The 27,143-nt window shown below is 49.7% G+C and overlaps 2 protein-coding genes across 20 annotated transcripts in view; one reads left to right on the forward strand and one right to left on the reverse strand.

Annotated features, from left to right (window-relative positions):
- The window catches only part of HMOX2 (heme oxygenase 2), a 69,342-nt gene extending 50,730 nt beyond the window's left edge, over positions 1–18,612 (forward strand). Inside the window, exon 6 of one of the 2 annotated variants that reach the window (XM_081133034.1) lies at positions 18,501–18,612. In XM_081133034.1, coding sequence (XP_080989160.1) covers positions 18,501–18,556 — 56 coding nt within the window. In that variant the 3' untranslated portion in view covers positions 18,557–18,612. Of the gene's footprint in view, positions 1–9,509; positions 10,206–18,500 lie in introns of those variants that run through there. The other variant, XM_081133035.1, reaches the window with a different exon arrangement.
- CDIP1 (cell death inducing p53 target 1) lies at positions 1–26,781 on the reverse strand. Of its 18 annotated transcripts, XM_081133055.1 has the most exons (9): positions 26,160–26,232; positions 24,301–24,375; positions 22,967–23,188; positions 22,025–22,077; positions 3,681–3,769; positions 2,988–3,088; positions 2,704–2,859; positions 1,612–1,885; positions 1–1,503 (listed from the first exon to the last, which is right to left on the reverse strand). In XM_081133055.1, the coding sequence occupies exons 6-9, from the start codon at positions 3,070–3,072 to the stop codon at positions 1,392–1,394; spliced, it is 627 nt and encodes a 208-aa protein (XP_080989181.1). In that variant the 5' UTR covers positions 3,073–3,088; positions 3,681–3,769; positions 22,025–22,077; positions 22,967–23,188; positions 24,301–24,375; positions 26,160–26,232; the 3' UTR covers positions 1–1,391. The 18 variants fall into 18 exon arrangements, with proteins under 18 accessions (XP_080989181.1, XP_080989176.1, XP_080989165.1 ...); XM_081133050.1 differs by lacking the exons at positions 22,025–22,077; positions 26,160–26,232 and adding an exon at positions 26,479–26,539 and having other exon boundaries at positions 23,032–23,188; XM_081133039.1 differs by lacking the exon at positions 24,301–24,375 and having other exon boundaries at positions 26,160–26,274.
- Between the last annotated feature and the right edge of the window lie 362 nt (positions 26,782–27,143).

A 27,143-nucleotide genomic window follows, 5' to 3' on the forward strand; every position in this document is an offset into this window, starting at 1 on the left:
TTGGCTTAATTAGGTACTTAAATGTCAGTGTCATCCCTGGCAGTCGGTATAGCATAAGCACTGAGACCCTGAAGACTCGACCCCCTGCTCTTAGACTACCTGTAGCCCCCCACCCTCTTTCCTTTGCAAAAGAAGGAAGCCAGGCAAGAGAGCAGAGGCCCAGGGCAGGGGAGTGAAAGGACCAATTTAATGAGAAACTACAAACAGACCGGCCACAATTCACAGTGAGAGAAGGCCATGCAGTGGCAGTGTGAGACCAGGAGAGAGGGGTGGCAACAGGGTATAGCAGTCCACAGGAGCAAGTTCACAAACCATTCAGAAAATAAAGACAGCATGGCCTCAGGCCCAGGGCAGGGGTAGTCCACCAGGGTACTTCGGCCACTGTGGTTGCTCTTTCCTGGTCCCCAATCCAGTGCTACATTCGCTCCTGCTGTAGTGCCTGAAGCAAGCACAGTGACAGTCAGTCAACCTGGATGAAGGGCCCAGCATTCACTAGAAGAGGATCCATGGAGAGAGCACTGTAAATCTTGAGTGCCTGCAGGGAGAGGCCCTATCTGCCATCTCTGGTCCCAACTGGGATACACCAGCCGCCAGGCAGAGGTCATGCCCACACGCAGCAAGGACATGATATGGACAGAGGGGCTAGATTCCTGGACATTCCTTCTGGCACCAGTAAAGAGACGTTCACGGAGGCATTGCCAGAAAGGGAGCTAGGCAGGGGCCAGAGGCAAGTCCTTTGGTGAGCCTGGGCCCAATCACTTATCCCATGAACTGCAGTTGTGCTGACCTCTCTCTTATTCCAGGTGACTTCTGGGCACTTGGACAAGGTGTTGAGTTCCTGAGAGTTCTGAGGGCCAGAATCATTCCTTGACAGTCATGTCTACCTCTGTCACTCCAGAAACAAACACTGGCCTTATGATCCTGTCCTGTTTGGATTCATGTCCCCACTCTTGGCCCAGCAGATCAGAAACTGTGGCTACAGGCACAGCCCCACTGTAGGCCCAGGTCTGGAAAACCAACCATTGCTCTGGCTGCTTTTGGTCCCAGGGAGAATCAGGACCAAACTAATACTTCATACAAAAATGGAGGAGTGAGACTCCAGCAGGGAGACCCTTCCCAGTTTATCTTTCTAATCAAACACCAAGCAAACCAGCAACATACATGCTCAGTGCCAGCTCCCTGCCACTCGCTGACCCTTGGCCTTAAACCCAACAGAATTTTTGCTGGAAGAGTCAGATGCTTAGGGAAGGGCAAGGCAAAGACAATAAGAGTTCCAGGGGACCAGTGAAACAGCGTCCACCCCCAAGTGGGAGTGGGGCCATGAGCCACTGAGCATGGGGAGCAAAGCACAGGGGTCCAGACTGACAGCGGGGAGTCCAGTCCAGTCTCCATTAGCATAGGCGCTTGTACGTGTAGATGTAGGCTTTGCAATTGGGGCATGTGTGCATCACATCCTTGAAATCGTTGATGAGGCAAGGGATCAAGCAGCAGCCCAGGTCACACCTGAATCAGAGATGGGGAGGCCTGAAGAGAAGGTGCCGAGGGTACTGGGCCTACTCCAGCTGGGTGGTGGGCAAGTGCAGCCCCCACCCTGCAAGCACCCATACCTACCCCATGAAGCAGCAAAAGAAGCCCAGCACGAAGTTCATCAGGCCAATCTCATAGGAGATCTTGGTGATGATGGCCTGCTGGCACTGGGGACACACCGTCTGTACAGGTGCGCCTTCAAAGATCTCTCCCTGCAGCACGGTCACTGTGGAGGAAGCACCTGAAGGGACCAGGACTGTGGCTGTGTGACCCCCAGGGCCAGGGTAGGGCCCTGGTGGGTAGGGCCCTGGTGGGTAGTAGCCCATGGATGGATGGGGGCCTGGAGGAGGGTAGAAATCTGAAATGGCACAGAAGACAAAGCAGACAGGTCACTGGCTTGTCACCTGTGCTCAAGTGAGAGGTAAGCACAAAGCCCCAAAGCCCCAAACACCTAGGACACAATTGAGGGACCAAGCCCTGGGCCAAGGTGACCATCCACATTCCAGCCCTTCCTTGTCCCCACCCCATGAGGACCAAAACAGAGAAAATACTTGACCCAGCCAGATGAGACAGAGCTGAGAACAGGCCCACTCTTCCCCTCGGGCTCAGCTTGATGCATTTGCTCCCCTGCCCCTGACACACAGGGCACTGCTCAAGGACCTCAACCACAGGAAGGAAAGCCTCACCGCGCACCAGCCCCTTTTGTGCACACAGGACTCTTCCTCACCAGTGTTAGGTCCTGTACTGCAGTGCCACTTGACCCACCTGACCTGGGGACACCTGTGCAGGAACCTGGGCCCTTTTCTGGCCTGAGCAGTCCCTCTGAAGAGCTGCTGGGTGAGCAGGAGACCATGGACTCAAATATCTGGCAGGGAGTGGCCCCTGTAGCACTCATGAGTCCATACCACCTGCCACTGTGCCTGAGGAGCCTTCCCACGAGTCAACCCTCCTGGCAGGGCCCTGAGCTCCTCTGGCTCGTCCACAGTGCCTTCACAGCACGGCCTGGTTCTGTGACACTTTCCCATGCCAACCTTCCATGCCCACAATCAGTCCCCCTGCTTCTACCAACAATAAACACCCAGAGAGAACGCCAGCCTGCATTCAGCAAAGGCTGGACAGCAGCCCTGCTGTGCTCGGCAGACCCCTGTGCTTCCTTGGGATCTCTCTCCAACTTACCTGGAGGCATGTAGGCGCCATCTGCATTCACATGTGGGGGGATGAAGCCGGGCTGGGGCACTGGGTGACCTGGCGGTTCATAAGGTGGGGGGCCAATGTCTGCAGGAGGCAGCGACATGCCTGGTGGGGGCTGCATCACAGCAGGGGAGGATCGGCCTGGACAGAATCCGGGAGAGGAAGCTCAGAGGGCCCAGCCGCACTGTCAGTGGGAGGGCTGCTCCGGGCACAAGTTCAGCAGCTGGGACGGGCGAGGGAAGGAGGCCCCTCGGGCGCACTGAACCTACCTGGGGTGGGCGGAGCTCCGCTTTTCTCCTCCAGAAGTGGAGCTGTGGGGCCTCCAGGGTAAGGAGGGGGCGGGTCATTAGACATCTTCGGGCTTCTGAACCTGGAGGGAAAACTGGGAAGTGAACTATGCTCCCAGCTCCCCTACTGCCAGTCAAGCACTGATATGTCACGAGGGGCTGCTGCACAAGGTGTGTGACAGTTCTCAGAGAGCCACCCTCATTAAGCCCAAGCACACAGGGCCTCCTGTGGCTCCTATTGCAGGTGTCCCCTGCTTTCAGGGCTCAGGTCACCTTTTACTCCCTTCCATGTAAACCACACTGGGCAGAGCAGGGCTGATGGGTTTGGACTGGTTTCCTTCAGGAGTGGTCACAGGCTCCCTCTAGATCCTGGAGATGCCCTGCACTGCAGGGGTAATCAGCCCAGAGCCTCCAACCTCATCTCTCTAGAAGCTACTCACCTCGGTGGTCACCTGCATTTCCTGTGTGGAATCCAGAGGGTGAGGGCGGCAGGGTGAGCTGGCCAGAAGCTGGTGAGGTGAGCACCCCGTCCCCCATGGCGAAACTAATCTAGGGCTCCCTAGTGCAGCTTGGGCACTGGCCCTCTCCCCTAACATTCAGGGAGTGCTGTGCCAGCCTCTGTGCCAGGGCACTGTGACCTCTAGATTGTGGGAGGGGATCTGGGAGACTTTTTACCTCAAATCCCAGGTACTCAAGAGTTGGTAGACAGGTGAGGCTCCTTCCAGTGCTGGCCTGGCTGGACGGACACACAGGGCTCTGGGGAGCTGTTTCAGGGGGAGAGCGGGCAGTTCCCTCAGCACTGGGCTGGACAACTGGCCTCCATGAAGCCACTCTCCCCCTCATTCATCTGGTCTCCCACCCCCCTGCTGCCCAGCACACTACCCTCCCTTATACCTCCCACTCCTCAGGTCCCCTTTCCCCTTCTCACAGCTGCTCTCTCGGCTGTGGCTAGTCCAATGCATCTTCTCCCCACTGGGCCCAGACCAACGCCCCCAGGAGGGGCTCTCAGAGCCAGCTGTGCATAGTGGTGTCTCTGGCCTTCTTTGTTTTGTTAGGTGAATGGGGTGGGAAGGAAGAGGGTGCCAGTTAAGTGAAACACTTTTCCTCATTCCCTTCACAAGGTTCGCTGAGCACTAGTTTACATCCTAAACAGTACAAAAGAACCAGTGAAAGCAGCTCCCCTAGTGTATGTAGCTCCCTCGTAGAGCCCACCAGTGTTTAGTTCAGAACCATTCAGTGATGGAGGGCCCCAAATAATCCTGCCAGGGGAGAAGGAACCTGCAGTCACTAAGTTTAAATATTAAATCTAATGAATCAGTGTCAGGGCCAGAGGGACCAAATCCAAGCAACAAAAGACAAAGATAAATTCAATTGCATTAAAATTAAAAACTGTGCTTCAAAGGACACCATCAAAAAAGTGGAAAGACAACCCACACAATGGAGGAAAATTTTTATAAATCATATGTCTGCTAAGGGACTTGTATTTAGACTATATAAAGAACTCTTCTAACTCATTAACAATAAGACAACCCAATTAAAAAATGGGCAAAGGATCTGAGTACACATTTCTCCAACGATAAACAAATGCCCAATAAGCACATGAAAAGAGGCTGAACACTGTTAGCCAACAGGGAAATGCAAATCAAAACCACATGAGGCACTAAGCTAAAATGAAAAGGACAGTAAGAGATATTATGTAAAGAAACTGGAACCCCCACACATTGCTGGGTTGAGGTGGAGGGCTGTGAAAATGGTGAATCTGCTGTAAAAATGTCTTGAGTTACTACATGCCCCAGGAATTCCACTCAAGAGAATTGAAAGACAGTGTCCAGCGCTAGCCCGTTTGGGTCAGCGGTTAGAGCATCAGAGAGAAAGAGAAACATCGATGTGAGACATACCAACTTGCTGCCTCCTGCAGGCGCCCAACCGGGGCTGGGGATTGAGCCTGCAACTGAGGTGCATCTGGGAGGCAACCAATCTATGTGTCTCTCTCATATCGATATCTCTCTTTTTCTTTCTTCCCCTTCCACCCTCTGAAAAACAATGGAAAAAATATCCTTGGGTGAGGATTTTAAAAAAGAAAAAAAAAAATAGTGTACACGCAAAAATTTGCCCATGAATGTTCACAGTAACATTCATCATAGCCAAAAAGTATAACTCATGTTCATCAAGTGATAAATGGATAAACGATCTGTCCATACAGTGGAATATTATTTGGTCACAAAAAGGAATGAATTATTGACACTACAACATGGATGAATCTTGAAAACATGCTCAGTGAAAGAAGCCAGACACAAAGGACCACATATTTTATGATTCCTTATATAAAACATACAGAACAGGCAAATTCATACAGAGAGAAATATTTTGTCTGTATGGATTTAATGGCTGCCAGGGGCTGTGGGGGTGGGTGGGCAGAGAATGGCGAGTGTGGGGTTTCCTTTTAGGGTGATGAAAATGTTCTAAAATTGGCTAATGATGGTTGCCAATTCTGTGAATATACTAGAACCACTGAATTACATACATACATTAAGTGGGGAAACTGTACAGTATATGATAAAACATTTAAAAATGGGAAGAAAACAAAATTGCTCAATTTTATCAGCCTAATGCAGCCACTCTCTCTGCATGTCCCTGCCAGTCTGTATGCACAGGCACCTATATTTTTATATAATGGCTGTCATGACAGTTTAAAATCCTTTAACGTCATATATTTCCTCCATCTTGCAAGATCCCATGACCAATTTTAATATTCCCTAAAATGGGCCCATCACTGTTTACTTGACTGACTCCTAAGGCATTTAGAATGCTACTTGTTACTTTCATTAAAAGAAAAACAAACAATGTTCTTTCCATTTCTTGAATTACATCTTTGGGCTAAACTTGCCAGAAGTGAGATTATAGGTCAAAGGGTATCATTATGCCTTTAGTGAAGGATGATGCTAGTTGACAGCTGCAAACCTTGGATACTGCTGTTACAATCTGTAATGTTAAAATGACATTTGGTTACTTTTACTCTGACCACCATGAGGCAGAACACCTCCCCAAGTGTTTATAAAGTATACGCCTGCTCTTGTGAGTTGCTGGTCATAATTATCCTCTGGAGACATGGAGGCCCAGAAAGGGCAGGACTTGCCTGAGGTCACATGGTGTATTATATTAGAGACAGAACGAGTCTAGGACCCTGAGTGACTCTCCTATCCCCCACGCCCGGTGGCAGGTGAATGCAGGTGAATTCCAACAACCCAGGGCCCAGACGGGGAGCAGCAGAGCCTCTAGAGAACACCACAAAAGGTCCCCACTTCCAGGCAAGAGCCACTGCCAGCCCATCAGGCATCCTCCTAATGGGAGAAAAAGGAGCCTGCCTTAGAGGCTTGAATGGTATCTGTGGAAAACTAATACACCAGGTCTGTTGGAACATGGGCCAGCGCCTGCCACAAACTCCCATTTTGTGTCCATCTGGGGTTCCTCTGTGGTGCCACCACTTTCCACCACACAGCCCCGGCTCAACAGGGAACTGGCCAGGCCAGGAAGAAGAGCTGCACTGTGCTAGATGAGTCACTGGAGCACCTTTTGGTACTAGGTGAGAGGAAGTAACCTGGGTACAACAAGCCCCTCCATTACCAGGGAGCATGTGCATACACACACGTGCACACAACAGGCATCACTTCTGAGGATGCAGGCATGACCTGCTTTTTCATCAAAATCACTAGATCTAATTCTGTTGTCTCCCAGAGTGCAAGAATTCTACTTCTGGGATTCTACCATCATAATGATGGTACACAGAGGATAAAGGCCTCGTTTGGTGTCCACCCAACCCTGAGCCATCTCTGTACCTACAGGAGGCACTGCTACAGGCCACACAGACACTCGGAACATGCACAGGGGCACTTCTACTCCAAGCACTGACCACATGCACCAAAACCCCTTCCCTTGGGGAGCAGGGCCCGGCTGCTCCTCTGTCTCCTCCCCTTCACATCCACACTCGTCCTCTAGCTACCTTCCTGAACTGTGGCAGAGACTGGGGGGGTGGGCCCCTTTGATATAAAGGAGAGAGGTTTCTGAAAAATGGCTCATGAAGGTTTCCAGAATTCAAACCCCAGCCCCCCCCCCGCCTGCCATTATAAAACCAAATGTGCATTTCCACAAAACTCCATTGTCTAAGGTGCGATAAAAACTACAGGAATGCAATATTTTTTAAAAGTCACATGTCTAAAAGCCAGTTTTCCAATAAAAATGCATACTACACAAATTAAGCTACAAATACAAATGTGGTCTCGAGATCTCAGCTCCTGCAACTTCGCTGTTGGGCAGGTGCCAGAGTGTGGGTTATGAAAAGCTAAGGAAGGGGCCATGAGACCTGTGGGTTTGCAGTTCCCAGCAGAGGAGAGCAAAGCCTGAGTCCTGGGAGCTCAGTGAAGTCAACTCGCAGCGCCAGAAACCCATGACGGGCCTCTCAGCCTCTCATTTAGACCTCATAGCTATGAACTGTGAAGAAATAGGGAATTGTCTGAAAACTTTCACAAGTTTATCATTAAGCAGAACAGGAGCTCCTCTGGGGCCCAAAGGACTTTACACAGTACACCCCTTTACACCCTCTGGGTTTTGTGGATACGAAGGTATTACCCAGTCAAAATAATAAAAAAATACAAAGAAATTATCTCAGAACAGAGCTAGGGACCCAGCTGAGCGCTCAGCAGCTAAGCAGCCGATGAAGTGCTGACCCCCAGCAGCACACAGGTGTGAGGACACAGACACACGACCCTGGGGCTCAGCCTCCACCCTGCCTCATGTTTCATGAGCGCACAGCTCTCCCTGACTCACCCGGGAGCGTGGGGGCAGAGGTGTTCTCAGTGAGCGGACGCATGAAATGAGAGAAAAGTTTTAAATGAAGTCCTTGTGTAACAGCACTGGCACACCTCTCCGAGGCCCACCGAAGTGTAGCAACAGTCACACCCAATACGAGCTGAGAGGAACACACTTCTCTTCCAAGCCTTGCAGGGTTGCACAAGTCCCATAGTCATCACCGAGGAAGTACCTCAGGGTAATCCTCACACCGCCGTCAGAATCAGGTTGGCGTTCCCTGGGCGCCAGCTAGGGGGCTGACGCTGAACAAGTATGAACCCAGTCCTCAGACCCGCCTCCGGGCAGCTCTTGGGCATCTCCATTTTACAGAAAGTCAACCCAGCTCAGTTACATGCCCAGAGTCACATGGCTTTGCAAGTCAAAATTTTAGATGTTTCCAAGGAATTCCTCTGAGCCTTCAATTCCTATTCACCTGTTTTCAGGCAGTTCTGGGGGAGCTGGGAAATTTCCCACTTAGCACTGGAAAAAAGCGATGCGCTGCTGTCCCAACCCCCATGGCTCCTACTTTAGAAGTCACTGGCCCTTGGGAAACAGAGCCGCTCCAGAATGTGTGTAGGGCAGAGGCTGGGTTTCTGGAGCTTTGAGGATCTAACTGACAAAGAAGATCAATGTCCCCTTGACTGTATTTTCAGGTTGAGGCCCAGCCTGGAAGGAATAGTCTAGGGCCAGGAGGCAGCCTGGGATGGGCAGCTGATGCGTTAGAAGGCTCAAGACTCCCGAGAAGGCACTGTGGGAACTTGAGTGCACACTGTAAGCCAGCAGCGTCCCCATGCTGTTCACTGTAGTTCACATCACAGGCCTTCGTTCTTGAGGGATCAAGGTAACTCTTTGGACAAAGATGGCCACGGGGTGAGGTCCAGGGGAGCTGGGGATAGACTTTGGTGAGCCTCAAGGGACAGGGGTGGTGTGTTTAGGAGAGGGGGGCCATGGGTGGCCTCTGGGACCCTTATAGGGGAGGGAGGAGAGGGTGAGCTTGCATATGCCCCTTGGTCCACTGGGGGGTGGTACGGGGGCCACTTAAGGCCCAATCTGTTCCCTGCACCCACAACCAAACACACTGAAGCACCCACTGTGCTTTTACATAGGAGGGCATTATTCCGGTCACCATAAAATGAGATGAAGCCTTTCTCCACTTCTGTCCATGGACCCACCACCTTCCCACTCCCTACTGCAATCTCATTGCACCTTCCCAAGGGCACAGGCTTCTGGGGGTCGGGGTAGGGAAGGACAGTTCTGCCAGGCACAGGGCCAGGCACTTTCTGTAAAGCCACACCCTCCCCACCCTCCTCAGCCCAGCAGCCACTGCAGAGCCTGGGCCTACTCAGTGCTCAGGGCAGGTCTGTTGCAGAGTGGAAACTTCTGCTCTGCACCCCAGCATTGGAAGCCCAGCTTCAGCCCCTCCCTCTCTGGAGCCTTCATACAGCTCTACCATCAGCCATGTCACAGAGACTAATCAGGCCTCATATACACAGAGCAACTCTTGAGTTTCTTCCAGGTGAGCTGGGAGAGACCTGGTGACGGTTTTCCCAGGTGTGAGGATAACAATGATGTTCTGGGCCTCCTGCTGTGGGTTTTAGGGTTTTGGGCCATGAAACTGCAAAACTGCTTCATAACCTGCCACCTCAAACCCAATCCCAGGCCTCATCTTTATCCAGCACACTACTCGAAGCAGACACTGAAGAATGTAACGGCTCCAAGGAAAGGGTTCATCTTCCAATGTGAGGCCAGGATGGCAAGAGCCCAACTCACCCCCATCTCCCATTCATAGAGGAGCAAGGATTGGTCAGTCCACCAGTTAACAGGAAAACAAGGAGAGCAGGGAGCTCCAGTCACACAGTCCTGGCCTTGACCGGTGAATCACGGACCCTCCCTGAGCCCGTCTTCCTGGGGACCTGGGACCAGGACCCCTGCCTCCTGGCTGGCTGCGTGCGGAGCAGTGATGACAACACCTGGTACCTGCAGACGTGCTGGGCAGGGGAGGCGGCTTTAGGGTGAAAACACATGTACTGGGGTCACGAAAATGCTCCTGAATTAGGCAGCGGTAATGGCTGCACATCTCTCTGACAGAACCACTAAACTGCGTGCACACTTTGAAAGGGTGAATTGTATGGCTTGTGAATTACATCTCAAAAAACCCCAAACCCATCAGGTCTAGACAGTCCTCTGTATGTATGTGCAGATATAGAGAGATGGCGAAGAGACACCCTGACCGAAACCTCGCCTCTGGGATATAGAAGCTTGACAGAGAGGCAAGGCTTTCCTTCGTTACGCTTTTATTTACTTTTAACGAGAAGGTATTTGTATATTATTTGCATAATTAAAAATAAAATTTTGAAAGAATACTATTGTATGATAGGTCACTGGGGGGCAGCTTTGATTCCTGGTGACACAAGGAAAAGGGACAGGGCCTCTGACTGTCGGTGCCCGATTTCAGCTTCTCTCTCTTCTGGGTCTCCCCATTTCCCAGAGAGGAGTCCAAAGTACAAGACCTCTGGGCCCTGGGAAGACCTCTGGCATTCTGCTCTGCTCCCAACTATTCATCACTCACCACAGAGGACACTGTTGTTGATCCAGGGCCAAAGCCAGGCCAAATGGCAGCCTAGGGCAGCCCAGGCAGGTTCCTGGTGGGAGCTGGGAGGGTCTGGGTCCTTGTCAGCAGGATAAGATCCTCGCAGGCTACAGCCACTGCTGCAGACTCGATTCTGCAGCGTCAACTGTCCTGCCAGTCCCCCAACCCCGTCTCTTACCCCAGACAGGACCTGTCATGAAAATACACCAACACTTCCTTCTGGAGGAAGGCCCAGTCTGAACACATGAGTGGGTACCCCTGGAGGACTGAGGATGGACGACTAGGAGGAGGGCTTTCTAACATCAGTTTCCGGCAACATCTGCTAGAACAGTGGATTTGAAACCTTTTGGGCAGGAGCCCCTTTACACTTAATTACTCAGGACTCCAAAATGAATGTTTTGTGGGTTATGTCTATCAGTACTTACCATATTAGAAAGAAAAAATGAGGCCCTGGCTGGTTTCACTCAGTGGTTAGAGCACCAGCCCGCGGACCAAGGAGTCTTGGGTTCGATTCCCAGTCGAGGGCATGTACCTGGGTTGCAGGATCCTTGCCCCATGTGTGTCTCTCCCATTGATGTTTCTCTCTCTTTTTCTCCCCCTCCCTCCCTTCTACTCTCTCTCAAAAAGAAAAACAAAACAAAAAAAATAATAATGAGGAATTTTTTAAAGTATTTATTGGTTCATTAAAAATAATCTCATGACATGTTAACATAAATAACATTTTTAAATAACTACTTTCTGAAACAAATTTAATGAGAAGACTAGCCTTGTTTTAGATTTTTGCAAACCTTTTAAATGTCTGGCTTAAAAGGAGACAGCTGGCCTCTATCTGATTCTCTATCCAATCTGTTGTGATGAGTGGTTTTGGTTGTAGTACTTGAGGAAAATCCAGCCTCCAACAGACAAGTAGTTAGAAAAGGGAGGAGCATTTGAGTAGTCTTTTCAGATATTTGTAGATATTCTTCCATACTATACCCAAATTTGACAAGTGGTAGTTTTCTGGGTTTTTTTAAAAAATAGTTTATTGATTTTTTTTTAGAGAGAAAGGAAGGGAGAGGGAGAGAGAGAAACTTTGATGTGAGAGCGCAACATTTCCTGGCTGTCTCCAGCACACTCCCCACCGGGGATTGAGCCCACAACCCAGGAAAGTGCCCTGAGGAATTGAATCGGCGACCTCCTGGTGCATGGGACAACTGAGCCACACCTGCGAGGGCACTCAGTGCTACTTTCTTAAAGGCTGCAATATGAAGCCTGAATCCTTAACAATGAATTTTTCTTATTCTGTTACATTAAAATTCATTGGTCTACCTTGATTGTAATGGATATTTTACACGTGCATGATTTTGTAACAGCACGCGTGGATCACTGGAAAATATTAGTTCACAAGTATAAGCCTTAAGCCCCGCTTATGCAGATTTAGCAATGTTGGCACATCTCATTATGTAATATCCCCACTGCTAAATCCTTAAGTCTGAGTAACCATAGTATGTGCGTCAATTGTTCAGTGAACATGGAGCCCAAGGGAAGTTACTCCATCAGCTCCCAACTCAAACTGCACCTGTGCGACACCGAGGCAGCCAGCATTCTTCAGGTGTCTGCTTTCTGTGTGCCTCACACTGCATCACACAGAATACTGAAAAGTTGTGTACTCAAGCCTGGCTGGGCGTGACTCAGCGGCTGAGCATCGACCTGGGATCCAGGAGATCTCGGTTCGATTCCCGGTCAGGGCACATGCCCAGGTTGTGGGCTCAATCCCCAGTCGGGGGCGTGCAGGAGGCAGCTGATCCAATGACTCTCATAATTGACATTTCTCTCTCCCTCTCCCTTCCTCTCTCTGAAATAAAAAAAGATATATATATATATATATATATAAATACATATATATATACATATATACAAATATACATACATATATATATAAAAAAAAAGTTGTGTACTCCAAAGGTCAAGATTTGATAGTTAAAAGATTTTTACTGCTTTTTCTTAAATGAAACTGGCATGTGTGTCCATTTGTGTGTGGTGAACACAGTTACAACAATGACTAGCAGGATTTGGTGCCACTGCCTTGGGTGGAGCTCAGACTGGCTATAGTTTTACTCCCCACTTTTTAAAAAAAATTTATCTTTATTATTGAAAGTATTACAGATATCCCCCTTTTTTCTCCCACTGATCCCCTCCAACCCACATCTCCCCCACCACCCCCTCCCCACACTATCGCCTGTGTCCATGGCACTATTGTCTGTGTCCATGGGTTATGCATATATGCACATAAGTTCTTTGATTAATCTCTCCCTACCCACTCCCCCACCCCACCTTCCCACTGAGATCCCTCAGTCCGTTCCACGCTTCTATGTGTCTGGGTCTATTTTGTTCCTCAGCCTATTTTGTTTATTAGATCCCACATATAAGTGAGATTATGTAAAACTGAATCAGGAGGAATCAGAAAACCCGAACAGGCCAATAACAACTGATGAAATCAAAGCAGCAATAAAAAAAACTCCCAGCAAACAAAAGCCCTGATCTGGGCGGCTTCACAGAGGAGCTTTCTAATTCTTAAAGTTGTAGGGTTAGATTTCACTTCCCACTTTTGTACACCAATGTGAGTAACACAATAAAGGACAATAGAACTAATAATATTTTAGTGTTTATAAAAATAGGAAGGTCTCAGGAACCCCCCAGGAGACTGCACCTCTCCTTTAAAGGACCGCTGTGCTAGAGGAACCCCCACAGAATGTAAGGGGGCACCTGCAGGCAGAGAGCCCTGAGACCGAGAGAGGACTGTCCTGGTGAGTCCTGGGCTTGCTGCTGTGGCACCAAGGTCCCACCCCAGGGATGCGTGTTGCAATGTGCAAGGCTTTAAAGGAAGCAGCAGGCTAGTTCAGATCCAGCTCCACCACTTTCTAGCTGTGTGACCTCACTGAGCCTCAGTTTCCTTATTTATAAATGGGGTAATCATGCTTACGTCTCAGGACTGGAGCAAAATTTACAATACACAGTGTATGAAAAATGCCCAGAGCAGCTCAGAGCCTAGCACAGAACACTGAATAAATGGCACCTGCTATTGTCATCATTCATGGTGAGCAACTTCTAACAGGAAGGAAAACAAAACAGGCACTGGAGCCTCTGCCAGGGCAGCTTCTGTTCCCACACAGTGGGGATCCTCGTGTGTGTTCCCCACAGGATCCTGAGGGACTTGTAATCAAACCCAGCCTGCTCAGCTAGCCAGCAGAGTTCATGTGCAGCACAGCCAAGTGGAGGCCACATGCTCTGTGGGGCTCCTGAGACAACTCTTAGAAAGGAAAAGACACTAGCAGTCCTCCCACAGGGCCATCACTCCTTTCAGGCAGCTGCCTAGGAGCTCCATGGTCAGTGATGCCCCAGGAAGGGCACTCTGCCCACAGATCCTGGGGACCCACCTGAGATGCTGGGCTGCATTTCCCAGGGCTCAACTGGCCTGCCCCTACCTCTCCCCAGAAGGGCTCACCCTCCCTGCAGCCATGGCACCAGGATGCCAGCTGGCCTCAGAGGGGCTCCTCTGTCCCCAGGAGGCAGGTTCCAGGCATCTGTCCAGGAACAGGGCTTTGGGCTTTTCTGGGAAAACTGAAAGGCAGCTCCCATCTGCTGAAAAAAGGGGTCCCAGAGGGAAACCGAACACTCTGCTAGGCCCCCTGGGTCTCCAGGGCTACCCAGAGGTTGGAGTAAGCGGGATCACACTCTGCCTCTGCCAAGCATGCAGACTCGTCCCTTCCCAGGAGGCCTGGTCCACATGTGACTTCATCATCCACACCCCACCTGCCCACCTTGGAAGCTTCATGAGAACTGAGACAGAGATGTGATAAGCCATGAAGGACCAAGCAGCGTGAGGTCCTTACAGCTGGGGTACTTATTTGCCAGGAATGGCTGCTGACACCGTGGGCAATGCTATAATCCATCCTGTTCCTTCAAATCCCCCAGTCTGGGCTTAAGGACAGTCTGTGTGGTAGCTGCTTAATGGAGGCCCTTGGAGGGGCACGGGGCTTCCTCCGGGAAAAACCAAGCCTGTCTGTAGCACTGACTGTGCAGGCTGGGGAAGAGGCAGGGAATGAGAGGTGCAATCCCTGTCTTCCAGGAGCTTATAATCAAGTGGGGGAGACAGGTGTTAAAATCACACCCAAACCCAAAAACCTAATTACAAAGTGTCACCAATGGTGTAGAGAAAAGTCTAAGGAACTGTGGAAGAACAGAAAGATCAGACCCAATGCTGGAGGTCAGGGAACATCTCTCCAAGCAAGTCTGGGGGAGGAGGTGGCATTAATGGGACCAGCAGGCAAAGGAGGGGGCGGGAACAGCTGAGCGGTATATAAACAAGTGGTCCACACCCAAAAGCTCCCATTAGACTCCCAATGACTTGGCTTTCTCCAGCTCACACCACCTCCACCCTCACTGAGCAGGCCTTCGGGCTGCCAAGTTCGAGTACTGGTGGGACTGGGATTCCTGAACGCAGCCCATTTGCAACCGTCCTTCCTAATGGAAGCGGGACGAGCGAACCAATCCCTCTTAGATAGCATCATTGTGGCTGTGCACCATTTACTTTTACACTTGAACACGGGTGTATCTGATGCCTTGGGAATTCTAAGTATTTCAAAACAAGACAGGAAAAGGACCAGAAAGCAGATCTTGTTTTCCCTCCTGTCTCCTCCCACATGAGTATCCTCCCTGATGAGTATCACAACTCAATGGAGTTAAGGAATCAGCCTAAGCCAATGGCCCCAAATGCCATCACCTGTCCCCTTCCACAGGGAGGCTTGAGCCCTGATGTCACAGGCTAAGCTGGAAGGGCAGAATCCTTCCCACTAGCACCAAGTCCCACGCCAGCCAGCAGGCTCCCTAACTTTCTAGAATCTGTTTTCTCACCTGTGAAATGGCAGCAGCAGCCCCTGACCCAGAGTTGTGCTGAGGCACAAGTCAGGTCGTGTATGAAGAGCATGGAGCTCAGAGCCTGTCACCGTGTTCAATAAACACAAATAATTGTTTGCATTATTTGTATTTATGGAGACACAAGAAGAGCATGAGAAAGTTAGTACACAAGAGAAAAAGAACAGAGAGAGGCTACATAGGTTGCTCTTAATCAGAAGCAAAATCAAAAGACAAATTGGACTCAAAGAATGGAAAGGTGTCCGCCTGGCCAGCGGCCACGAGCAGAGCAGCACGTACCCAAGTACCTCCTACGTCCTTGATGGCTAACAAGCTTCACTAGGCTCTCTGCTTGTCTTTGGTCTTCACGCAGGCTTTTCCCAGCACGGCTCCTCCCTCTCCTCTCCCCTCTGCTAGATGAGCCCCTAGCCTACCCTGGCCCAGAGCAAAGTGGAGGAAACTCACCCACCGGCTGCCATCAGGTCTTCCCCAGATATAAGTAATAAAAGCTATGTCTCTCCTCTCTGGTGGTCCCCTGCGTGGTGCTCCCGGGGTTGGAGCCCCTACAGTACAGACAACAAAAGTAACTGAACAATTTACATCACGCTGAGTACTTGCAAAGCCTTGGCAAACCGCTCTGACTCCCGGTGACAGAGCGCCAGGGGCCTCAGGAGAGCAGCTCAGGACGACTGGTCTGGAGCACAGTTTTGCTACCTGCACATTCTTTTTGACTCACTTCCATTTCCAGGCCTTTGTCCTAAAGACAAATGAACATGTGAGCAAAGATTCACATAAAAAATGTTTTTAAGTATTAGTGTTTTGAAGCTCAACCAAAGGGACAGGCTATCCATCTGGGTTACCCATACAACATAATTGTATTAGCCCCTGCAAAAAATAACAGAGATCTATTTTTACTGACAGAAAGATGGTTTTGATATAGCACTGAGTGAACAAGTGTTACAGCACAGTGAAAAGCTACGAAAATTCCAGAGCAAGAGGAATAGGGAAACTGGGACAGGAAAGTTAAAACAAGACCCAACAATGTGGGCAATCTGCAGCCAGTTTGTAAATAACAAGCCATTATCTTCCCCAAACCAAGGACACTTGAGGGCAAACTGTTAAAAGCCTCCCTAACAAGAGAATGTAGGAAAGGAGGAGGGAAGGGGAAAGGAAAAAAGGGCAGTTTCACTCCCTAAGCAGAAAAGCCAGCAGTCTCAAGGTTTGGCAAGATAAAATTGCCAGGTGCTTCTCATGAATTCTAGGAAAGCCACAACAAAGTAAAAAGGGCCCTTGAGAATTAATCTCTCCCTTCCTCTCTCTAAAATCAATAAAAACATATTCTTTTAAAAAAGGAATTTTGGCTTGGCTGGCATGGTTCAGTGATTGAACATCGACCTATGATCCAGGAGATCACGGTTCAATTCCCAGTCAGGGCACATGCCCGGGCTGATGGCTTGATCCCCAGCAATGGATGTGCAGCAGGCAGGCAGCTGATCAATGACTCTCCTCATTGATGTTTCTATTTCTCTCCCCCTCCCTCTCCCTTCCTCTCTTTGAAATCAATAAGGACATATTTTTAAAAAAGGAATTTTGAAACCTATAGACAAGAGGGTATGTAATGCCTCAAACTCCCACCCAACTCGCTCCTCAGATTAGCTGAGAGCCCATCTGTGCGCGTTACGCTGGATGATTTGCTTGCCATGCTCCTTTAATAAATTTGCTTGCTTTAATTACTTTAATAAATTGGCTTTATCACAACACAGAGTCTCCAATTTAAATTCATTTATATGAGAAGACAAGAATCGAGGGTGCAGACAACTCAAGGGGCTGTCTGATAATATCTCTCTGGTGTCTGTGAGAGCTGTCTATAACAGAAGTAATGTAAAAGCAGTATGTGTAGTGTGATTCTACTTTAAAAATGTGTATTTACATCTACAGTTGACCCTTGAACAACAAGTTCGAACTGTGAGGGTCCACTAATACACAGATTTTTTTTCAATAAATACTGTAAATTTATTTTTTCTTATGATTTTCTTAACAGTTTTGCTCTAGATTACTGTAATACAGTATATATATGCCCTGGCCGGTGTGGCTCAGTTGTGCATTGTCCTGTGCACCGAAGAGTTGCAAGTTCGATTCCTGGTCAGTGCACACGCCCAGATTGCAGGCTCAATCTCTGGTGGGGGCATACAGGAGGCAGCCAATCAATGTTGCGCTCTCACATCAATGTTTCTCTCCTTCCCTCTTTCTCTAAAAATCAATAAACTATTCTTTTAAAAGAAAAAGAATACAGTATATAAAACATCCAAAATATGTTAATAGTTCATGTTATTGGTAAAGCTTCTGGTCAAGAGCAGGCTATTAGTAATTAAGTTTTGGGGGAATCAATAGTTATAGTGAGCCTGGCCAGCATGGCTCAGCAGTTGAGCATCGACCTATGATACAGGAGATTGAGATTAGATTCCTGGTCAGGGCACATACCCGGGTTTTGGGCTCAGGCCTCAATAGGGGGCATGCAGGAGGCAGCTGATCAATGACTCTCTCATAGATGTTTCTCTCTCACTCCCTCTCCCTTCCTCTCTCTGAAATTAATAAAAACATATTAAAAAAAAAAAAAAGTTACAGTAAATATATGAATGCACCGGGGGGGGGGTTGACACCCCTAACGTCTGTGTTGTTTAAGGGTCAACTGTGTATTACATACCAAATGTTAAGAGTGGTTTTCTTGCCTTGGCCGGTTTGGCTCTGCAGTTAGAGTGTCGGCCCATGGACCAAAGGGTCTCAGGTTCAATTCCCGGTCGGGCACATACCTAGGTTGCAGGTTCCCCATCGCAGCAGGCAACCAATTGATGTGTCTCTCTCACATCGATGTTTCTCTCTCCCCCTCCTCCCTCCCACTCTCTCTAAATCAATGGGGGGGGGGAATATCTTCAGCTGAGGACACAAAAAAAAAGTGGTTTTCTCTGGGTAGTGGGATTTTAGATGACTTGTTTACATATAAACAGACATAAAAAAACTTTTTATTTATATGTAGTCTCTAATTTTTCTAGTATGGATGGCTCCTTTGATGTTCCTTCTTCAAAACAGTCCCTATAATTGTGTTACATTTATGAGCACTCCTCCTCAGTCCAGAAGGCTGACTCTGACTGTAATCTGTTTTTCCCCAGAGGAAAAGAAATCCTCCAAGGAGCACTGGGCTGTTTGCTTGTTTCCCTCTCATTAGATGGTGTTATGGTGTTTCCATCGCTCTCGAAAGAGTTTGGTGTGTGAGTCGGTTCTATGTACCAGATCACCTCCCAGTGTTCCAGTAAAATTGAGGGTCTAGACCTGTAATTGGACCCTAAAGGCCATTCAAGGCAGTTCTAGCCTCAGAGACCCTACCTGGAGACCCAACAGGTCACCTGGCAGAGGAGGGCAGATAAGAAAATCCCAAGAGACACAATAAACCTGAGACTGAGGAGACTGATGAGGTTACAGGCCTTGCCCGAGGCCACTAGCTGGAGCCAACACCAGGAATACAGCTCAGGCTCCAGCTTGTCATCCGACCGCCTCCCCCAGCCCTCAGGGCTGCCTCCCAGGCAGGACAGGACTCCGGAGCTTGCTTCTGTGTTCAACTGTTGCCACAGAAGTACAGACAGGAGAAGATGAGCAGTCAAGGCTGGAAAAACAGATACAGCTGCACCCACCAGTGAATAAACAAGCTATCTGCACCTGCTGGACAGGCGGGACTTGGTAACTAAAAGGCGGACTAATTTTAGAAATGCGATGAGTCTGAACAACCATCCCTTAGGCAATCAAAATGGGAGCCCTGAAAAGAAAAAGTCCTTACCTCTGCCTTCTTGAAGCTGACACAAAATGAACAGTCTTCGGATTGACTCGATTTTCATCAGTTATCTGAGATCAAGACATACCATCCTGATCCAGGAAAAAGTGCAAGGCCTTTAAGTGCAGCCAAGCCACGTGGCCACTACACAGTCCCTGCCACCCAGTTGGAAGAGTCTTATTTCAGACACAAATGCCTGCTGGCCTCGCTGGCCCAGGGGAGGAGCTCAGCCTGCAGCCAGGCTTTGCCCAAGTCCCCCAGTTCACGGGGGAGAGCAAACCTCTACACTCCCAAGAGAAAGACTTTGCCTTTCTGCCTTTACATGCTCAGAGCTCCTATATATACCTGCATATATTCTAGAGCCTTCCTCATTTTCCCTCAGAGCCATGAGGGCCCTGTCTCTGCATCATTTCAACTCCTAATTTTACAGGGCAACCTCAATTCTTTTAAACAAAGTACTGCTGGGTAAAGAACATTAGTTGCAGTAACCTTAGTGGCAGTGTGGCATTCTTCTAGAGGCCACCTGGATGGAATCAGTCAAAAGAAAAAGGCCAAAAGCCAGTAGACATGCGGCAGGTAATTAATTAATCCTGGCATGAGACCCCATAATTGCAACTGATTGGATGCTGCCATAAACACCCTTTTAAAGGGCTCGTAGTAAGAAGTTGTGTGACAGGAATGATGAAAGAAACCAGAAAAATAGAACAGTCCAGTGGATGTGCCCCAGTAAAGGGAAGGTGGGGGTGGGGGGCTGGTGTCAGCCGACCAGCACTGCCAATCACATGGGGCTGGCGTCTGTGACAAGGACATGAAGTCCCCAAAAGTGAGGAAGAGTGGGAACAAATCTAATCAGTATTTTAAATTATGATACATGACATAGTATGTGGAAGTTGAGCTAAATTCATTTTACTCTAAATGGACATCTGACCTGAAGAATCTACCCCTGCTGGTTGGGATAGAAGAACTATTTTGGATCTTCTTAGAAAAATGGGAGTTCACGTTATTTTTAGCCATGTGTATATTGCTCTTTGACTCATACATCAGGAGACCACGTTTCAGGCCAGAAATGTCATTAGAAATGACAAAGTCTCAGCTGACATTCATTTAGTCTTGAAACACTTACTAAGCACCCTCCTAAGGCAGGACCAGGTGCAGTGCTGAGATAACAGCGGGCAAGGCAAGCGCCCTCCGGCTGCTCCCCAGCCGCAAGAGATGCCACGATCCATATGAGCCCAATGCCCGTTCCACTGCATGTATCTCTGCCATCTTTTCCCACACATTCACCAAAGTGTTTTTCAAAATATGCTTGGGCAGGATTTTACACTCCCAACAAAGGGCTTTCGCACAGTGTTATTCCATCGTGTGAGGTTACATGGATTCCTGCACCCGGAACAAAAAGAGAAAGGAACACTGAAATGATCTGACCAGTCCTCTGCTTTTATCTTGGTGAAGGCAAGGCTCAGAAGGGGAACGGAACCCAGGGGTGCACATGCTGTCTCCTCAGGGAGAATGTCACTGCCTTCGAGTTCACAGGCCACTCAAGGACTTTACATGGTAGGAGCAACTAACTTTAGAACCTAACCACTGAATGTTCATCTGGGAATTCAACTCTGTATTCAAAACTGTACTTGCCGCCCAGCTGGTGTTGCTCAGCGGTTGACCACTGACTTATGATCCAGGAAATCGCAGTTGGATTCCCAGTCAGGGCACATGCCCAAGTTGCAGGCTCGATCCCCAGTAGGGGGTGTGCAAGAGGCAGCCAGTCAATGACTCTCTCAACACTGATGTTTCTCTCTCTCTCTCTCTCTCTCTCCCTCTTCCTTCCTCTCTCTGAAATCAATAAAAATTTTTAAAAAACCCGTACTTTCCACATTTGGAATGACAGAGCGCAGACTGTGGTCCCTGCACCTCGGGACTCCACCATCATCTTTCTGCCTTAATGGACCTTCCATGGAGGGGGGAGGGAGAGGGCTGTAAAACACAGCAACAGGTCCAATATACAGTATGGCAGATAGGGAGGCTTGCTGTTGAGGAGCAAAGCACAGGAAAAGAAGAGCTGCAGCCTGCTGTTTTAAGGAGGGAGGGTTTCTGTGAGCAGGGAACATTCAGACAAAGATAAGACAGAGGTGAGGAGCGAGCCATGTGCACAGCTGTGGAAAGGTCCAGGCAAAGAAAAGCTAAGTGCAGAGGTCTGGAGTACGCCCACACAGCCCCGGGGGCTGGGTAGAGTGGGTGCCAAGAGAGTGAGAGGAGCTGAGGGCAGAGAGGCTTAGTGGGCAGCTCGGGGAGATGGGCCAGGTCCTCAGCTACTGAAGGATGTCCACCTTTACTCCAAGTAAGATGAGGGCCTGAGAAATCAGGTTGTCCCATGGTTCTCCACGTCCCACAAAATGGGTCCCCAAAAGTCCTGATATCAATAATTGGCTGTTGGAGGCAGGGAAGCCTACAGGGGTTGGCCCCTACCTACAGCAGGCACAGCTTCTTTCTGGCCAGTTTGGGGCTACAATGGGGGACATGGGTCACAGTGTGGCCCCCACACTCCCCAGGCAAAGCACGTAAACATACATGTAACCTGACCTGTCTGCATGGAACAGACACTGTGCCCTAAGCCTCAGGCTGCATGGCATATGGAGGAGGGGGCATGGGTCTGAGTGCTGAGCATGGCCATGTGGTCATGTAGTCATATGATCACGTGAGGCCTTCTGCCTGGAGCAGCACAGAATTCTAGTTCTAAGATAAACCAGTTTTATTCAGCAGAGCCATCACTACCCAAGTTTATTTTTTCTTTCTTTCAAATGACTACCTACTTGAAAAGATTTATGATTCCTGACTCCTTAATTCAGCCAACATTCCATGGAGATCACTCACCTGGGGTCCCAGCTCTCAGGTTGCTACAAATCCAGATGAAAAGCCAGCTCACACTTGAAAAGAATTTACAAAAGATACTCAGCAAAACCCCAATGAGAATCCGTGACATTAGGTGCTTCAGGTGAGACAAGGGGTGGTCTGTGTGTGGGCCCTACATAGCCTCTGTAGGAAGGCGGGCAGAGGTTCCATGCCTGGGCCAACAGAGTCACTAAGAATAGGGGGGACAGAGAAAGTTGTGGTCGGGCCTAGCCTTCCCATGCAGACTGGCAGATCCTGGAGGGCAGAGACAGTATTTGGGGCCAGTCCCTCCACAGCCCCAGGTAGCACATCACAAGGAACACAGCCTGGCTGGTACTCCTGGGCAGAAGGCTCTCTTCCCCATCTCGTGGGCCCTGTTTCAGATAGCAGCACTCCCATCACCACTATGGATGTCTGAGTGGCCTTCCAGACTTCTCTACACCTTAATCCTTGACCTGTCAGCAAGCATTGCTAATGCCATTGCTCAAAAAACTCTCAGATCCACCATCTCATCTACTGGTCTGGTTAAAGGAGCAAAGTCTGGCCCTGGCCCTGTGTTCAAGGTCACTCTCTCCCACACTGCACTCCAGCCTCTAGACTGTAACTTGCCCTTCTCCAAAACACATCCCATCCGCCCCCACCAGTGGACCCCTCCATAGATCACTTTCTCAGCCTCCAAACACTCTCCCAACCTCTATCCAGCAAACCAGACGCTTTCCTGTAATTCCCCGCCAGGGAATCTTTCGTCCGTTCCTCTCCTCCCCCACCAGAAAACAAGGGGACTCTCCCACTTGTATTAGCACATGGCACAGGGTTGTTAAATAAGCAAATCCATGAGATTTGGGGTTAACTTAAATTAACTAGGCTTCCCACGCTATTATTCTTAACCCAAGTGCCCAACCCCCCCATAGCCACTAGGCCAACCTCAGCTGAGATGCAGTCCACGCTTCTTGATGAAAGTGCTTTTGTTTATGGCCAAAAATCCTTACTTGAGTCACAGTCAACTCCATGGAGCAGTTCTCACAATGGGGCTGGGAGAGCCCACATTTCCCTCAGCCCCTGTGGCTTCCGGAGAGCTGCTCTCTGTTATTCAGCAGCCTTGGGCAAGCCACTCAGCAGCTCTGTCTGTGCTACCTCCTGGAGCCCCTGTGATGACACAGAGAGCACCGTTGGATAGGCACAAAGCACATACAGAGGGTGCAAACTGAAAATGAAATTTCATTCCCTGCTGTTTCCCCCACTTGTAACCTGTAAGGCTACTGCTCTTAATGCTAATTCAAACTAGGACAACAGTATTTTACTTCTTCCTGAATTAATAAGGGGTTGGGACTCGCCTCGGACCCCACCCAGGGAGACTGGTCCATGCTTCTCTACCACCCTGCACCCCTCTCTGGCCTCCAGTTCTCCTTGCAGGGAAAAGCAGACACTAACAGATCTGAATTCAGACTGAATCAACACATACTGAATACATTACATACCTAGCATGTTCGCAGTTTTTACTGGATCCTCATGACACCTCCTTGTGGTAAAAAGAGATGGTGCTAGATCACCCAGAAGACAGACATGCAGGGGCTCATAGCACCCACAGATCAGGAGCACCAAAAAGGTGATGAAAAATGTCTTCTGGAAAAATTATGCTACCAAAAACACATCAGCATTGCTTCATGGAAAGAATCAGAATGCCACTGACTTCCTTACCCTGCACTGCATGGTTTTGTACTTAGTCTAACATTAGGAGACCCTAGTCTTTTCGGCACACACAGGGGACATAGGTCTTCATCTGGCCTGGGTGTTGCTTTTCACCATTCACAGACAGGTAGCAAGTGAGGCTCTGGGAGGGCAAATGCTTGTCACACAGCTTGGAAGTAACAGATGGGCCTCCAGGTGTGGTCTGGCAAATCTGGGCATTTCTGGTCCCAGGCCCTCATCATCACCACCAGAGCCTGCTGACTCACAGAGTAGTGGGCAAGGGGCAGGTCTGATGGCTCAGGAGTGACCTACCTGCATATCCCTAAGCGGGTGACCCTCTTAGGGGGAGGGGTTCTGACCTAAGTCCCCGCCCAGCACCCCCTCTCCTCTGCAGCACTAAAATGCAATGCAGAGAGTCGACTTCCCGGGGATCCTCTGAGTCCTGGTTGTGTAGAGATGAGGAGACAGAGCCCTTTGGGGGGTCCTAGCAACCAGCACATTTCCGTTCTGTGAATTCCATTTCCAAGTCCCCTCATAAACCTCCTGCCACCACTGCTGACCTGGCTTACCTCTCTCTCCCACTAAGGACCAACATTTTCTGCAGGAGTTTCCACCGTTAGCTGCCTTCTCACCAGCAAGACTTCCTTCCTCAACATAAGGACAGAAACATCAATATAAGATGCCATAACTTTAAGAGCCACATTTCTCTGTGTCCTCTATGAGTAAAAATGTATGTTTCTGAAAGTGGAGATGAATTTTTACAGGACCTGTCTCTTCCCTCTGTCTCAGACAACTGAAGAGGGTTAGGGGTTAGTGTCTGTGGCTATGGAACAAAGTACCCGAGCCCAAGAGACCTGGGCCCACTGGGCTATGCAGCCCTGTTCCCCTAGAGCTTTAGAAAACATACCAAACCAGCAGGTTCAAACTGGGCAAGCTTATAGTGTAAAGAGTAGAAACAGAGCATGCAAGCCGATAACATAATTCTATTACTGACAACGTGACCTGCTGGGGAACCTGGCCAATCAGAGCACATTCCATTAGCTCCCCTTCAGAACAATTTTGGTCCCTGAAGTATTATTCTGTCACACAATCCATGCTTCTGCTCTTCTGGTGATTTAAAATCGCTGTTTTAAAATCTTTGTAAGAGCCCATGTAAAACTCTTTCTTGGTTCCAGAGGCCAAGCCATGAAAAAACCTCCAGGTCCTCAGGGATGGAAGACAGATTTTGAAATACCCAGGGCTTACGTTAGTTAAAAAACAATAAGCAAGAAGAATTCCAAGATGCAATTATAAGCATGACTATTTGGGAGGAAACTAGACTGATGTTTGCAACTTTGACACACATAAAAAGATAAGATGGACTGTTGGGTGGTTAGATTTATGATAAAAGATGGTAAAATGTTATACATTCTAGGTGGGTATTCACTGTGAAATTTCTTCGACTTTCCTATATGTTTGAAATTTTTCATAATTAAATGTGGGGCAGAGAGCAAGGCAGAGCTGGCATACTTCTCCCTACCCAACTCTTAGGTCAGCCTAAGGGAAAAAACAAAGTACACACTTGCCTAGGCACTGCCCCAGCGGCAGGCCCCAGAATACACACAAAACTGATATAAATGCTGTGTCCCGGGTTCTCCACCCTTCTCACTCTAGGACAGACGTTCTCAGTCTCAGGCGTGCCTGAGGATTATCTGGGGGGCTTATCCCGTCGCTGCTGAATCAGAACCTCCAGGAGTGGGCCCCAGGAACTGTCCCTTTTAACAAGAACCTCGGTGATTCTGATGCAGAGGATCCTAGGCCCACACTTGGAGAAACTTACAGCTGCTTGCTCCTTACCTGACACCTGTTGAGAGACCTCCTGGGAATATTTAGAGGAAAACAGAAACCCATAAACAAGTGCGCAAACCCGGGTTCTCATGACGCGTGAGTTCAACTGTACCAAGATCCTGGATGGCACAAAGCTGGGCCCAAAGCCAGACCAGGTCACTGCCTCCCAACCTGGCCCAGGCGCGTGCGGCCCAGCGGACACAGGGATTTATTGATGTTGGCGAGGCAAGGCCAGGAGGGAGGGAGAGCGAGAGCAAGGCCACCAAGGAGCTCAGCTGGGACTTCTTCGTCGCCTGGACTCTCCTCACAGTCCCCTTTCCTTGAGAAAACAGCCATCGCGGAAAACCGGACATTGTATTTCCCCCAACCTTCCCTACACAGGATGCGGGAGCTGTGATAAGCGGGACGCCGAGGAGCACCGGAGGCACCCAGTCCCCGCGGCCGCCCGCCCCGGCCGGGCTAAGCTGTCACTGCAGCCCCGTGGGTGGCCAGCCAACCCAGCGAAGGTACGACGTCAAAACCCCAAGGACAGCTCTGGATCGCATGAACGTCCCTGGGAGCAGGAGAGGGACCCGCTGCGCCGACCCCGGGGTCCCTTTACCTCGAGAGGCCGGGCGTCCGCGGCTGAGCAACGCCGAGAAGGGCCGAGGACAGCGCTCCAAAGACAAGACCCTTAGCCCCGCGGGGCTCACGCGCACAACCTCCCCCCACCGCCTGCCAAAAGGCTTCTGGGAGATGTAGTCCATCCCTGCGCCCAGGCGCAACCTGCGCACCGTGGGGACTACAGTGTCCAGCATGCAACCGGCCACGGCGCGGGCGGCAAGGGGTCTCGGCGGTCCGGGGTCATAACCCCCCACAGGGGTACGAGCGCCCAGCCCAGCTCGCGGGAGGCGCCGACTTGCGTGGCCGAGTGGACTCACCCTTTCCCTGGCTCCTGCGGCCACCGCCACAGCTCTTCACGCGCTCTGTCCCTAAGGAGGCAGCTAGGGTTCGAAGCGGGGCTGAGGTTTGTAGCATCAGGGAGAGGGGCGGAGCCGTGAGGTCACCGTGGGGGCGGGTGGGGGCGGCACGTGCCAAGCCCTGGTGAGCCCTGTCGTCTGGTGAGAAAGTGACTGGAATGTAGGAGAAGGACCTCGTTAGCCTTGCTCTTTCTCCCGGCTGCATTTTCCTTCTGGCGCTGTACACCCTGTAGGCATGCAGAGTGGGAAAGGTTTCTCTTGCCTGGTGTGCACTTTCCCAGCTGAGATTAATAAGACAATACTCTAACATTATTCCAGGGGTGCGGAACCTATTTCTGCCAAGGGCCATTTGGATATTTATAACATCATTTGTGGGCCATACACAATCAACTTAAAAATAGAAAGCCATGAAAAAAAAAGCTCCTAGATTTATTGAATTTCAAGTCCTGCCTGAGGTTGCCTTGGCAGGGCCAGACCAAATGATTATGAGCCGGATGTCCCCACCCCAGGTTTAAGCGCTAATACTGAAAACAAGTGTCTTTTGTGTATGTTTAGTGGCATGTCTTTCTCATTCTTATGCTTTCTGGTTTGTGTTTAAATGGTCCCCAGCGGCTCAGTTGGTTAGA

The sequence above is a fragment of the Miniopterus schreibersii genome, assembly GCF_964146895.1.
Source record: "Miniopterus schreibersii genome assembly, chromosome: 3".
NCBI classification, from domain to species: Eukaryota; Metazoa; Chordata; class Mammalia; order Chiroptera; family Miniopteridae; genus Miniopterus; species Miniopterus schreibersii.